The sequence below is a fragment of the Mesoplodon mirus genome (assembly GCF_964341445.2).
Source record: "Mesoplodon mirus genome assembly, chromosome: 14".
Lineage (NCBI taxonomy): Eukaryota > Metazoa > Chordata > Mammalia > Artiodactyla > Ziphiidae > Mesoplodon > Mesoplodon mirus.
This window is the reverse complement of record NC_138990.1, coordinates 30,736,086-30,752,230: the sequence shown is the minus strand read 5'-3', so window position 1 is coordinate 30,752,230 and position 16,145 is coordinate 30,736,086. Positions and strand designations below refer to the sequence as shown.

At 40.1% G+C, this 16,145-nt stretch overlaps 1 protein-coding gene across 2 annotated transcripts in view; it reads left to right on the top strand.

Moving 5' to 3' along the window:
* MBOAT2 (membrane bound glycerophospholipid O-acyltransferase 2) overlaps positions 1-5,040 on the top strand; it is a 107,288-nt gene extending 102,248 nt beyond the window's left edge. For both annotated transcript variants that reach the window (XM_082642519.1, XM_082642518.1), the window contains 2 exons: positions 1,441-1,592; positions 3,972-5,040. In XM_082642519.1, coding sequence (XP_082498645.1) covers positions 1,441-1,592; positions 3,972-4,197 — 378 coding nt within the window. In that variant the 3' untranslated portion in view covers positions 4,198-5,040. The remainder of the gene's footprint in view (positions 1-1,440; positions 1,593-3,971) is intronic.
* Positions 5,041-16,145: the final 11,105 nt, after the last annotated feature.

Here is a 16,145-nt window from a genome sequence, read left to right as displayed (position 1 = left end):
TCATTCTGTCTGTCCCACGTCAGGGAGTCAGGGAAGGTGGGTAAGGGTGGGAATGGCATGCTGAGAGCCACGCCTTGGGCAATGGACTTGCCCCTGGTGGACAGCAGGGGAGAGAGTGCAGGGAGCTTTTGCCTCCTTGAGCAACGCAGGAAGCCTGGGTAGGGCCCTGCCACTAAGCGTGCTGGTCTGTGTGCGGAAGAGCCACTTACCTCACACTGCATCCCCTCTGAAGAACTCGCGTGGCATCTCAGAGCAGGGCCACGCTTCACCTATAACCATATTAGACGAAAAAAGCGGGGACACAAGAGAAAAAAAATAGTGTTTCGTTAAGTTGGCACATATCAAAATTGAAATGTGTTGACTGTTTTAGAAGCTAAAAAGTATTGAAATAGTGGTTATTAGAAAGCACTTTTTTTCCTGAGAAGCCCTTCCCAATTTCCCCTAGTGAATGGTGTGTGTAATTGCCATTCATTTTAATAAGTGCTCTTTGACCTAAGCTCGGTGTATAATAGCTGTCTTTCACAAATGCAGAGGTTAAAGAAGAGGAAGGATGTCTCCCTTCATCATAGTAGAAAAACTGATCACGGAATGAACCTTATTTACGTATAGGCAGACATTGCGGATTCGGTTCCAGACCACGGCAATAAAGTGAATATTGCAGTAAAGGGAGTCCCACGAATTTTTCTGGTTTCCCAGTTCACGTAAAAGTTATGTTTACACTATTGTGTAGTCTAAGGGTGCAATAACATTATGTCTAAGTATACATACCTTAATGAAAAAATACGTATTGCTAAAACGTGCTAAACATCATCTAAGCCTTCAGCAAGTCATAGTAATAACATCAGAGGTCGTTGATCACACAACACCATTACAAATATAATAATAATGAAAAAGTTTGAAGTATTACAAGAATTACCAAAATGTGACACAGAGACAAGAAGCGAGCAAATGCTGTTGGGAGAATGGCTCCAGTAGACTCGCTCGATACAGGGCTGCCACGCACCTTCAGTTTGTAAAAAACGCAGTATCTGCGAAGCAGGATAAAGTGAAGCACGGTAAAACGCGGTGTGCCTGTACTAGAGTTTACAAAATATGATTTAAGGAGCTCTAGGAAGTGTCATTTTTAACTTTGGGGGGGGGACTTTTAATTTTAATACCACTTCAAATCTACAGAAAAATTGCCAAGACCTCCTCTACGCCCTTTACCCAGATTCACACACTTTGCTCCCGTGCTTCCCCATTGCACTCTCCATATTTTTTGTACATACGTGTATTCGTTTTTTCTGAACCAGATCCAGCCTTTCCCATAGTAACAGTACCATTTTAGATGCCCACCAGCAACGTACGAGAGTTTTGCTTATTCCACATCCTTGAAACAGTTGATATAGTCAGTGTGATTTTATAAGCAATGTTAAAGGTAAATATTTTTGTTTATTTCAGGTGAGAAATAACTTTAGACATCATTTCCTCGAACCTCCCCAACTTAAGCTATTGTACGATGTCATGACGTGGATAGTGACTCAGATAGCGATAAGTTACACAGTTGTGCCCTTCGTTCTTCTTTCTGTGAAGCCATCATTCATGTTTTACAGGTAAGTGTTACTCTTAAAAATAAGCTATCGGAAATTTAAAACAAAATTTTTTATTGAAATATAGTTGATTTACAGTGTTGTGTTAGTTTCAGGTGTATAGCAAAGTGATTCAGTTATTTACATTTGTATGTATGTGTGTGTGTGTGTATATATATATATTCTTTTTTAGATTCTTTTCCATTGTAGGTTATTACAAGATATTGAGTATAGTTCCCTGTGCTATACAGTAGATCCTTGTTGGTTATCTACTTTATACATAGTAGTGTATATATTTTAATCCCAAACTCCTAATTTATCCCTCTCCCACCCTTTCTCCTTAGGTAACCATAGGTTTGTTTTCTGTGTCTGTGAGTCTATTTTTGTTTTGTGAATAAGTTCCTTTGTATCATTTTATTTTATTTTATTTATTTTTCATTTTAATTTATTTTTAAAAGAAAGCTTCTTGCTATTGGGTAGAATAGAAAAATAGTACCCTAGCTTGTTTCCTGCAGTTAAGTGCATTGTCAGTTACTTTTAAATCTTAAACCAAGCAGTCACAAGTTTATTTATGGAATGATTAACACCACTCAGACCTCCCATGAGAGTGTGATTTACAGTGAGGAATGTCAGCTGGGTAACCACTGCTTCAGATCTCTCAAAGGTTACACTGGAGAGTAGAGCTCTTCTTCCTACACTTGGATGTGAACTAGATCATTGTGGTGATCATTCCATGATATATACATATATCGAATCATCATGTTGTACACCTGAAACTAATAATGTTATATGTCAGTTATATCTCAGTTTAAAAAAGAGAGAGACATCAGACTAGCTTTGGCCCACAAGCCGTAGTTTGCTCACCCCTGCTCGAGAGCCAAGGTTTAAGAGTTTAATTGTTAAAGCGGAGGCTTAAGAGTCACTAGGGATATTTTAGGGACGGAAGTAAAATATATCCTCTGACAGTCACCAGTAACGGTTGGTAAAGTCTGTGGAACAAGAGTTCAGCTATAAGACTGCTAACTCCAAAAGGAAAGGAAAACTTAAAAAAGATGAACAATAAAGAATATGATGAAGCAGTTAAAAAACAGCATAGCTTGTTCTTTATAACGAATTATTAATTCTCTTAATTTCTTCAGTCAAAAGATAATAAATTACTTGTATTTCATTTATTGGTTCCCTTTCCACTCTTTTATATTTCATTGGTACTTTGTCATCTCTACATGATAGAAATTATTGTTTTGAATTCCATATTTCGTTTATCTGTTTATCTTCTCTCCCTCCCCCACCAAATTCCATTCCCCCCATAGTAGATAGTGATATCTTTGAGATCAAAAACTATTTTCCATTACCCTAGCATTTAGAATGACAGCACAGAGTCATAATAACAATACAGGAAGACATAAGTAACTCCTGCTAAAGTGTCCATGTGAACAGAATTCTTACATATGTCTAAATGTGACTGAGCTATTGGTTGGATTTTCTGTCTCAGGTACCTTGTTCACAGGCACTGGCACTTACAGCTATAGAACCAGGAGGTCACATTTGGTTTATATTTAATTTGAGGCATGATACTTCTAATAATATCTTTACTAACGTGACCTTTATTTTGTGACAGTAACCATCAAGAAGCAATATTGCTTATCTATTACTCACATCATTGGAATATTTGTAACTTAATTAGGGACAGTAAATAGCAGGCAAGGCTATTACTGTCCCTTTACTACCTCCACAGTTTGCTCACTATTTGATTCTGTGGATTTGAGAGGTTTTTTTTTCAGATCTCTGCAGCTATTAATAAGTACATTTTTGTTCTTGTTCTGCTTAGTCCTGGCCTTATGACCTTTACAAAGGAATGCAATATGATATCTAGTATGAGCGCTTTATAAATACCCACTGGCATACATGGTTAGAGTTTCACCTAAGGGGGATGGGTAAAAGAATAGTGTAGGGCTTCCCTGGTGGCGCAGTGGTTGGGAATCCACCTGCCAATGCAGAGGACATGGGTTCGAGCCCTGGTCCAGGAAGATCCCACATGCCGCGGAGCAACTAAGCCCGCACGCCACAACTACTGAGCCTGCTCTCTAGAGCCCACGAGCCACAACTACTGAGCCCACACGCCACAACTGCTGAAGCCCGCATGCCTAGAGCCCGTGCTCCACAACAAGAGAAGCCACCGCAACGAGCAGCCAGTCGACACAACTGGAGAAAGCCCGCGCGCAGCAACGAAGACCCAGTGCAGCCAAAAATAAATGAATTAAATAGATAAATAAAAGAAAAAAAAAGAATAGTGTAGTAAATATACACATCCGAGGTGGGGCTTGTGACATTTTGACAAATGTCAAGTTAAGTCATGTTAATTATCAGAATTTAATAAAGTAAAGTTTTCCTTTTTTCTTTTAGCTCCTGGTATTACAGCCTTCACTTTGCTGGTATCTTAGTATTATTGTTGTTGCCGGTGAAAAAAACTCAAAGAGGAAAGAATACACATGAAAACGTTCAGCTGTCACGATCCAAAAAGTTTGATGAAAGAGAAAATTCCTTGGGACAGAATAGTTTTTCCACAACAAACAATGTTTGCAATCAGAATCAAGAAATAGCCTCTAGACATTCATCATTAAAGCAATGATGGAGAAAGCACTCTGATGGCTATTTTTTGTATGTTAACAGAAACCAATCTTAGCACCTTTCAAGGGGTTTGTGTCTGTTGGGAAAGAGATCACGTGGGGGGAAATCGGGCAGTTTTAGGTAGGGAATGCCCTGTATACCAGCTTGAAAATGGAGTGAAAGACCCCTCCCATGCCATGTCCCTGTGGGCCATGCCTTATCAAAAATGTTTCCATTATTTCAATGGGCACTCAGGACCTCAGCATATGTCCATAGGGTCATAAGTGTGCCCTGCTGCTGAATGTATGTTGTGTATCCCAAGGCACTGAAGAGATGGAAAAATAATTGTGTCAATCTAGATGACTGAGAAAAATTAACTTTTCCAAATGAATGTCTTGCCTTAAACTGTCTATTTCCTAAAATATTATTTCCTAAATGGTATTTTCAAGTGTAGTATTGTGAGAACACTATTTCAATATTAGATGTTGTATGCTGCACAGGAATTCCGGAGGAATTTGAACAGGATATTTAAGACTGTGGATACTTTAAAATGCAATAAACATCTCAGTATTTGAAGGGTTTTCTTAAAGTATCTCAAATGACTACAGTATGTTGTGAAACTGTAAAGTGATGGATGCTAATTTCCTGGAGAGTTTAATTACCCTGTGTCAGGCAGAGAGCCCTTCAAGGAAGGATTTCTTCAACATAATTAAAGGTTGGTAATGTGATATTTTAAGCTATTTTTCTTAAAAAAAAAAAAGGGAGAGAGAGAGAAGATGACAAAGGAAAGAAGGAAGACGTGAGTGAAGAAAGCACTGCGGGGGCCGGAGCCTGAGCCAGTGGCAGCTGTGACCAGCGCACACAGGTGTGCAGGGCAGGTGACCGATGCTCTGCAGAAGTGCGCTTCATCCCTATTTATCTGAGTTCTTTGTGATTCTGTAAGACATAAAAGTTTAATAACTTTTTATTATGTTGGACTTTTAAAAGAAATGTATCAAGCATAAATTATATAGAATGATAAAAGGATTGTGAAAATAATAGCTGGAGATTGCTTGAAGGTTTTGAAAGAGAAATCATGGAGTGAAATTACTCTCTAGCTAATCACTTTTTTATCCTTGACAATTTGTATTTGGGAAAGTTTTAGGAAAATGAAAACTTAAAGTCATTGGATCTGGACCACCTCTGTAGAGAATAATATAAATTAGTTTCCAAACTCTTAACTTCTCACATAAAAGTTTTGCCACTAACTCTTGTTAATGAGTTTCAGATTATTTAAGTAGAAAAATGTGCTTTTTTCTTATGGGCTGTTTTCACCATAATTAATTTCGCCTGACTTGCTGGGTATCTCCTTTAACCCCACAGTCTTTTGATGCTGTAGTAGCTGAAAGTAGAGGAGTGGCATGTGATGCCAGCCTGGCATCAGGGCCACGGCCGGAGATGATGAATCACCGGCGGAAAGGGAGAAGGGTGGGCAGGACCTTCTGACTTCACTTTCCTGTGACCCATCTTTTGTGGAATTTATTTTCTTTTTTGCCTTAAATTTTTAAATGAAATGCAAATTGTTTATGATGAGTCTCTCTTTTTTTTTGTCATTAATAAATTTGCAAATGAAGTTAAGGACAGAACAGCTCTCTGGCTTAAGCTGTGTAGTAGTTCAGTTAAAGACAAAAGGAAAAGCAAATGTACTTGGAACTTTTGAGGTCTAATCAGCAAAAATATCAGTGTACCTTCCCAGAACTTTAGAAATAGCCTCCTCTTTGTTTATATGAAATGTTTTTATTTTTCTAAAGGTAATTTTTTTTTTTTCTCAACTTGATGATGTTAGCCATGCCCTGTTACCTCCTGGGAAAAGACGGATTGCTAAATAAATTTTCTGTTTTCCCATGCATTGAATTTAAGCAAACTGTGGAATGTGAGAGGCTAGAAAAGAATAATCATGGAAAGTATCTGCCCCCCACAATGTCTCCTCCATTTAATTAATGCTGCAGAGAATCTGATGACTATTAAGAAAAAGTAAACAAATTTAGAGGTTAAAAGACAAGTCTAGGCATGTCATAAGTGAAAACAAGAAAGTGCATTAAAAACTTCCTTTTTGTTCAGCCTACGTAGCCATTAACAAATAATCATGATTTAGTTCTATTACCTGACTATTTTTGATTTCTCAGCCTATAAACCTAATATCACTGTTATCTGTTTTTCGCTCAATGAAGGTAATCATAGCACTACCATCTAGAAAGCAAGATGATTGATGAATTTTCCAATTACTTTGAAGATAATACCTTATATATACGATTTGACTGATTTCCATCCCCCTGGATTATCTAGGTATTTTGTTTTTTTGTTTTTGTATGAAATGGGTTTTGAATAGCTTTTATTTAATTTTGGAGAAATTATAATCACAGGTATACAACCTAGGAGAAAAACTAAAGGAATAATTCTAATTCTCAGCTTGACCTTCCTCCTCAAGAAGAGACTTTTTGTGCTCTATAAACTGAATATATCTGCTTGGAGTGTTGTAAGGATTAATACTTTACTTCTAATTATAATAGAAGAATTGAAGACTGGTATATCTCTACTATGTTAAACTTAAAGGGATTCGTTGTAATATGTGCTTGCTTCTTTTTTAGTCAACAGAATAGGATTCAGTGCATATTTATATTATTTCTCCACTCTTCAGTTGCCATGAAACCACTCCAGAGATGATCAATCAGCATCATATTTATATCAATATTTTTGGTTATTGTTATACTACTCAGGGAAAAAATGAACAAAATACTTATTTTTCCCACAATTTTATTTTTTTGAAACAATAGCAGTTAATTTATTTTGATGTATCTCAGCTGTCACCATTTTACAACCCGCTTATTCTTGGTTTTTAAAATAAGCATTTATAATTGGAACTCAGGGTAACTGAAGAAATTTATTTAGCTTCTAAAATACCCAGCATAATAGAGAAGGTTTATTTGGCTTCCAAAATGTCCAGCCGCCACTTATGCCTCCACCATACTTTTGCTTAAAAAGTATTTTTGTTACTGATTCCCACCATGTGTGATGTTCACATACAAGATTTCCACAGATACCAGTTTTGAGAAAAATTTTTCAGTAAAAAGAATGGTTTTAAAAAGTAGAGGTAACCCACATTGAAGCACTAATTGTCCTGGGAGGAGACCTGGATATTCATCTGGCTCAGTCATTAGTGAGCCTTGTGACTTGGACGAGTGACCTGTCCTCCAGCCGAAAGTTCCTTAATAAGCCCAAAGGGTTATAGCTCCAAAAGTTTGTGACCAGTTGTGTTTGTAATGAATGGAAACCATTAGCAAGGTCTGTAAGAGTCACGAACCGGGGCAGATTCACCATCAAGATTATCTTCATGGTCACTTATTTTTACTACTTGAGCTCAAAGCCCTGACTTTTCAAAAGTTTTCTGAGGCAACCAGAAGGCGTGCAGCATACCGTTTCTACTGAACACAGCCCTTGAAATGACTCTTTCATAACGAAATAGTCTCCACTGAAGGAAAATATTTTCTCTTTTTGATTTCTCCACTTTTTTGGTTTCTGTTTGTGCTATGTAAAACTGAGGAATATATATGCTAAAAACTATGTTATATGAATTATCAATTTTACTGGACAGGGTTTACCACCATATAACTTCTCAAATATTATTTCATTCAAAGATATTTAAAGAATATTTAATTTAGTTATACCTTATTTTAAACTACAGAAAAAATTACTTTAAAATGTTGACATTAAAATAATTATAAAATTTATACTTTTATTCGAGGACTAGATTACACTTAGGACAAAAATCTTTCCTATTTAAAATGTATACCTTGTAAATTTTCATTTGTAAGTTCATGAACAACTCTGGACATTTGTGCTTTTTTTTTGTTTCCTTATTTTAAATTGTCCAAAATTATTAGTTTATTGATTTGAAGAGTTCTGCATTTTAGTCGAAAGAAAAAATTACTTGAGAGAATAATTGTTTCAGAATGGTGCCTATTATTGCTGTGTCAGTGAAGCATTTGTCCAGAGTTTTAGATATGAACCAGTATTTCTTAAGAGTTTTATTCAGCCACTAATAGTCCATCCTGGCTGACACTGAATACATCATATTTAACAGAGGTGCAGAATTCTGAGTAACACTGTGAAATGTAATCTTAACTGCCCTCCAGGACTTTATAAAAATTACAGGTAACCCGGTGTACATTTAACGAGTAGCTGATCGTTTAGACACTTAAATTAGATGCTGAAAGTTCTGCTTTCTACAGCCCTTCCTTGTAAAAGTGTTTGTACCAGTGCACACTCCTTATGCTAAAGAAAAAGGTTTGCTTTAAAAAAAGAAATTTCACTCTGAAATACGGATTTGAAAGACTACGATGCAGAGGGTCTGTTAGGATGCAGAGGGTCTCTACCGTGTTTTCCTGCAGCACCACTTAGTCAAATCTATTTCTAGTAACTCATTACAGAAGAAAATTTTAAATGAAATTTTCCATGTTGGCATTTTGTAGGACTGCTCTTAGAATCAACAACTAAGCTGCTTTTTGAGCTCTTGTACAGAGGATGCAGCCAATTACATTTTACTTGGTGGGCTGCTTAATAAAGTTTTGTATATGTTTTCAAATAATATTTATTTTAATAGGTTTTTAACGTTATGCAAACCCCAGTAAAGAACTGACAAGCTCTAGAGGTCATTGATTGGGAAGACTTTCTGAAATGGAGCCTAAAGACACATTTTTATGCCAACTAATTTGTCTTGCCTTTAACGCTGATTGTAACTGTCTTCTTTCAGTACACCTTTTATAAAGCAACAAAACAAAACAAAAGAAACCCCAGGACTGTATGATCTATAGATAAGAGTACAAAGATCCATGCAAAACCCCTGTCTAACTTCCTCAGTGACGATAGCCATCTCTCCAGTCACATTTTATCAAATTTTGCTACTATAAAAAGAAATGGAAATGTAATGAAAAACCAGAAGTTACAGAGCAACATCAGTAGAAGGACTAACCATTTTCTTAATAACATGTTTGAAATGGAAAAAGTGACTGGCTGCCTTTTACTGGAGTCGTAAGTGACTGTATCCTGCCCAGTCTCTATTTTGGGTTAACTTTGAGAAGTTGACTTGTCAATATTCCTCTTTGTTTTTCCTATTAAAGGGCAAACACGTGTAAAGAGTTCGACAGACCTTTCAAATATGCTTCTTTTCCGATGTTAAGTATTTTTGGTTCTGTATCTATGGATTCGTCAACAAAGTACGTTTGCTCCTGACTTTTTAATCGCAGGAGAGAGGAATCAAACCAGCACACATGCTCCGTCTTCTGTCACTCGTCCGCACCTGCCTCCCCAAGCCCCAAGGGGCACGATGGAAAGCAGTAGGAATGAGAGTAAAAATAATTCCCGCGGAACAAGAGAAACCCTCCTCCATGCGGAGTGAAAATGTGGGACTTCATTCCTGCCCTCCTTTAAAGCTTGCATCTTGATCTCTGCATAGGAGTAGTTGAACACTGTTACCCCAACACGAGGCGGGCCCAGCTCCAGCAGCCAGTATTCACAGCCCTTCATTTGCCTTCGCTGGGGGAGAATAGAACGTGGTGTCTGTGCTTTTTGTTTTTATGATTCCAAAATATTTTTTTAAAGATGTGTTATTTTTCCACAGATCCATAAAGTAGTTCCTGTTGTATGGTAAATTAAGATTACCACTATGTCAGTTACACTGTGATGTGATAATTTCATAACCACTTGTTTCTAGTCTGTGTCCTCAGAGCTGCACTGGTGGCTTATTGCTGGGTTTTAAAGATGTTTTTAACTGAACATATAAATGTTTTTTTTCTAATTTGTGTGTCTTTAAAACATTAAACAGTAGTTTAAAAATATATGTGTGTGTTTGCTGATTTCAGAGGCTTTAAATTCCATCTCTAGAACTGAATATCAGGCCTGTCTTGAGAAGCAATGGTCTTTTTTCATTGAAGGATTCTTCAGTTCAATAGTAATACTCTCAGGAGTCATTGACTTTTTAACTGGTTAAAAATTATTTAAAAGGGGCTTCCCTGGTGGCGCAGTGGTTGGGAGTCCGCCTGCCGATGCAGGGGAGCGGGTTCGTGCCCCGGTCCGGGAAGATCCCACGTGCCGCAGAGCGGCTGGGCCCGTGAGCCATGGCCGCTGAGCCTGCGTGTCCGGAGCCTGTGCTCCGCAGCGGGAGAGGCGACAGCAGTGAGAGGCCCGCGTACCGTAAAAAAAAAAAAAAGAATTATTTAAAAGAAACTGTTGTCACATTATAAACATTTTGGGAGGCAATTAGAAGAACCTTAGCTTAGTATATAGTATCTTGTATTCTCTCTTAAAACAGACTTATAAAGTAAAGAGGGTGTTGACTGCCCTGTTACAAAGAAAAAGAGTTGGCTTTCCCAGTCCTGCTGTTGGCGCTTTCACTGGCCTTGTTTATGGATCTGGTCTTTGCTTTTGAGAAGCTGAGCACTGGGACAGCCGCTTGGTTTCTGTACCGTGATTACAGGCTTAAGGGACCTTTGGGCTGCACTTCCAGGCTCTTCTCGATGCTGTCGTGAACAGCGGTGGGGAAAACATCTTCTGTTAACTTGTACTGTTGTACAAAGATGCTAGATGAACACGTATGAGAAAGTCCAGTTGTGGTGCTTTCTCAATGGAAGGCCTTAGACTTGATGGCAGATTTAAATGACCCCATTTTGAGATTCATGATAGTGAGCCATGCCCGGGAGAAGCACGGGCCCAGGAGCCGCCTGGCAGCACAGCACTTCCATGTGCTTGTCCCAACAGGTGTGACCGCGAAGGGAGCGTGATTCGCCCCACGGTAAGGAAGGCCAGGAGGCCAGGTGATAACAGGACTCCTGCTGTACACAGATGAACACCGTAAGGTGTTTCGTATTTTACGAAAGTCACTAAATGACTTCCAACCGAACGTGCTGGGCAACTAAAGAACAAATCACGGCTCTTGCCTTTGAGGAGCTAATAGTCACCATATAATGTGGTAAGTGCTTTATTAGAGGCAAGTACAAGGGCCTTGGGGCAATTAGAGGGGTGGGGAGCTCAGGAAGAGGCTCGGGTAGCTGCACAGAGCAGTTGGCCCTTGGGTTTGTGAGAAAGCGTTTTACTGCGACAAAGAGCTGGGAGGTGAGTTAATTAGAGGAAGAAAGAAAAGCATACATCAACGATTTTACAGCATTTACATAAGTAGAATAAAAGCAACAGGAGTCTGTGTCTTTATTCCTGTATATGTATAGCTGATTCACTTTGTTATAAAGCAGAAACTAACACCACTGTGAAGCAATTATACTCCAATAAAGTTGTAAAAAAAAAAAAAAGAAAAATGAACATCCAACAGAAAAAAAAAAAAAACAACAGGAGTTATGCAAGTTTTGATCTACTGTGTGCCAACTACCTGTTTAACAATAACTTATCTTCCCCCAAGTAGAAAAAGGAATAATAGGAAAACATTGAATTTAGCCAATGTTTAAAAAATGAGACTTTACAAACTATTTCAAGTGTACAGTTCAGTACAGAACAATAAAACAGACTCTAGTGCCCACCGCTCAGATGGAACAGCTCTTTCTGCTTTGCCACATTAAGTTTAAAGTTTGTCTTTTGTTCATAGAAAGAACGTTGCACATGAGGCCAGTACACCTGCCCCAACCTCTGCCTTCCCCCTCCCTCCTTAGAAGTCACAACTACATCAATGTGAGCCTTTTTTGGTAAGCTTTTCATTTGGTCACCTTTCTTATAAGCTTAGCTATGTGATTTTAAAAATAATTGTGTGCTCTATTTACTATAGTTTTCTAGGTCTTTATAGCAAGATGGGTCATGTTGGCTCAGTCTGCAGGTTGCTGGAATCAGACGTCAGCTCAGATTCTTAATGTCATTAAAAGATGGCATTTCTCTTTACTGGTAAAATCTTTTCTACTACGATGGATTTTTATTTTTCAGGTACGTTTTGTTTTGTGCTTGTGTCTTCTTTTTTTGTCACATCATCCCAAGTGATACCCATGGTGTCCGTTAGCACAGCCTGAGACTCCCGCCAGCAGAAGGGTGGGTCCGGATCCGCCAGCCAGGGCAGAGCTGGACGCACTGTGCCCAGGAGAGGGATGCCGCTCACTGGTTGCCGTCCCTTTTTGCAGGGTGAGCACGAGCACAGCCTTATAAAAACAGGCCTAGGATCTGAGCTTAGCCGCCAGCTGCTTACAGCCATCAGTGGGGAAGTTGGTTGCCTGGCACCTGGAGACCCAGGGCCCCGTGAGAAAAGGAGGCCCTGCAGGGGGGCCACCAGTCCCATGGAAAGCTGAGTTCCTGTTTCTCTCTCCACGCTTTTTTAATGCACGAATCATCAGCCTCAAGAAGAGGCTAAAGAAGAAATTCGCAAGTACTGGAAGTCCATCCCACGGTCCTGAACCTTTACTATAAATCTTCTGAAAAGAGTAGTCAGCGCAGCACCCCGCTTCCTTAATTGTCTCCTACACTCTGCAAGGGTCATTTTTTGCCTGTTGCTGAATGTGATGCTTAGTTTTCCTTCTTTGCATCGCTCAATCTCTGCAGCATTTGGCTCTGTTGACCACTCCCTTCTGGAGATTCTTTTCTCAGTGTCTGTGAAACTGTCCTTCCTTGCTTCTCCTCCTTCCTGCCTCTGGATGACCTAAGTCAGCCGAGACCCCTCGTCCTGGCCCCAGTTCACACACTTGTCTGTTCTCATAGGTCCTCTGTGCTGACCCTACCTTCAACACTGACCTCTGTCTCCTAACTTCCCCCCCACCAACTCCAGCTAAATATCTGCACCCGGAAATCACAAGCAAACTCAGAACATCCAAAACTGTGCAAAACGTGTGATTCCTCTCGTAGTGCTCATGTCATTAAATGTCCTGAATATTTCCCTCGTTACCCAAGTCAGAAGCCTGTGCATCACCCTCACTCTTCTCACTCTTTCTTCCTTACCCACCATCACGTGTCGCCAGCCCCGGTGTGTCCCGTCTCCCAGACAACTGACTCCATCTCGCCGGCCTTCCCTCCCCATTCCTCACCTAGTTCATGGCAGGGACCTCCCAACTGGTCCTGCATCCTCCAGGCGTGTCATTCTGTGACGTGCAGCCTCGAGTCATCTCTCTAAAGTCAACAAATTGGGTTTTTATTTTCCTGCTTCAAAAATGAAACTGTTAACCAAAGCCTTTGTGATAAATTCAGACTCTTAAGTATGGTGGCAAAAAACTTGCCATGATCTAACCCCCGCTTACCCTTCATCATGCTTCTCTCTCCTGACTTACACCCCTCCCAGTACACACATGCTGCCGTAGGTTGAATCTGTCCCCCTAAAATTCATGTTGAAATCCTAACTCCAAGGTGATGGTATTTGGAGGTGGGGTTTTGTGGGTGTGACAGGTCATGAGGCGAGGCCCTCATGAATGGGATTTAGTGCCCTTATAAAAGATCTGAAACGATCTGAAAAAGAATGCATATAGATATATAGATATATATCTATATATCACTTTGCTGTATACCTGAAACTAACACAACATGGTAAATCAACTATACTTCAATCAAAAGTAAAATTCAATTTAAAAAAGACCCCTGGGCTTCCCTGGTGGCGCAGTGGTTGGGAGTCTGCCTGCCGATGCAGGGGACACGGGTTCGTGCCCTGGTCTGGGAGGATCCCACATGCTGCAGAGCGGCTGGGCCCGTGAGCCATGGCCGCTGAGCCTGCGTGTCCGGAGCCTGTGCTCCGCAACGGGAGAGGCCACAACAGTGAGAGGCCCGCGTACCGCAAAAAAAAAAAAAAAAAAAAAAAAAAAAAAGACCCCTGAGGGCTTCCCTGCTGGCGCAGTGGTTAAGAATCAGCCTGCCAATGCAGGGGACACGGACGGGTTCGAGCCCTGGTCCGGGAAGATCCCACATGCCATGGAGCAACTAGGCCCGAGCACCACAACTACTGAGCCTGTGCTCTAGAGCCCGCAAGCTACAGCTACTGAGCCCACAAGCCACAACTACTGAAGCCCGCGCGCCTAGAGCCCGTGCTCCGCAACAAGAGAAGCCACTGCAATGAGAACCCCACGCACCGCAACAAAGAGTAGCCCCCGCTCGCCGCAACTAGAGAAAGCCTGCACACAGCAACGAAGACCCAACGCAGCCAAAAATAAATAAATAAAATAAATGAAGTTATTAAAAAAAAAAAAACGAAAAAGACCCCTGAGAGTTCCCTTGTCCCTTCTACCATGTGAAGATACAGCAAAACGTTTGCAGTCTGCACCCTGGAAGAGGTCTCTCACCAGAATTTGACCATGCTGGCACCTTGGTCTCCAACTCCAAGCCTCCAGAACTGTGAGGGATAAGTTTCTGCTGCTCAGAAGCTGCGAGGTCTCTGGTACTTTGTTAGTGTCTGAACAGACTAAGCTTATGCTCAAGCCACGCTGGGTAATCATACTTCCTCCAGTTCCTCTCCCTTGCCTCCTACCTGCTGCTCCTTTTACCCAGAATTACCATCTACACCACATCCTCCCCACCTCTCCCCTCCAGCTAACTCCTGCTTCATCATTGGGATGCAGCCTGATTGTCACAGCCAGAAATGTTCAGTGAGCTTGCGCTATATGCCAGGTACTAAGATGAATGCTAAGCGTCAAACAGATGCTTTTCTCTAGGCAGCTCTTCCTGAGCCCTCCCGTCGCAGGTTCTCTATTCTCATATGTACCTTACACTCACCGCACAGTGTTGTAATTGTTAATATATAATATATATTTGTTCAGAGTTGCACAACCAAAGAAGGAAGTAGAGTGATGAATGCAGAACAATATGCAAATTCGTAATTATCTGATATTTACCCCAGACTCATAAACTAATTCCTTTAGCTGCAGGACCTCCATTGCCAAGGACCCTCATTACCATCAACTTGTGGTTGATGTAGGAATAGATCCCCAAAGTCTCCACATTGCGTGGTAGAGACACAAACTAAGATGCTTAAGTCCCTGAGGCCACACTGAAGGCACGAGGACCACGTACATCCCAGGTATGGGTATAAACAGAATCATTTAGAAAATCAGTCATCGTTATGCATTTGCTAAACTGAAGCAACTTATACTACTTGATACTAATAAATTGCCTTTCACACAAAGCAACAAGGTTTTGTGGAATTTGATTAATTTTAGAAAATCTTCAGTGTGGCCAAAAATAAAAACCTTAACACTAAGACCGAAGGTGTTTTGTAGGCAAGATTAAATAGTTTCTATCCAGACCTTCAGATTAGGGATTATTTCATCGGTTCCTCCACACCCACACTAACTGATCGTCCCCCCCCCCTTTATATGAGGCACATCGTAGCTCGTAAATGTATTCAAATAAGTCAAACAAACACCCATCATTCTGTCACTGATAACCGATTTTAATATTCTGGGGTATTTCTAGTCTTTTTTCCTGTTGCTAGATAAACGTGTGTATTTGCAAAATAATGTTGTAACCTTCATTTTTCACTGATATTTTGTACCTCTTTCCTTATTTCGCCTATTAAGTTTACTTAGAGGGGCAACAGCAAGAAGAAAAGAGAGAAATGAAGGATGTAGTTAATATGCAGATTAAATAAACCACATGTTCATTGAAGCCTACTCCAACCCATAAAAACAGAAAATCAGTTGTCTGGCTCATTTATCAATGAATTTGAAGCAGGAAGAGAATAAGTCACATCTGCTTCTCTCCCTTTATACTGGTGCATAGTATTTTCCTGAAAGTACTTTTCTTTCAGGGGCACATTAGGCCATATACAGATAAAATCATTTAAAACTCTTATAAACTTTCATCAAGAACAGAAAAGTGGATAATGGAATGGTTCAAGATAGATCCAATATAAGGAAACAGCCCAGATGACTGTCATCTGACTTCCTGAATCAGTTTGCTCGGGGAGAGACTGACTAATAATGAAGAACTAAGGAATTTTATGCCAATAATCATGCGCTCCTGACGTTTTATTCC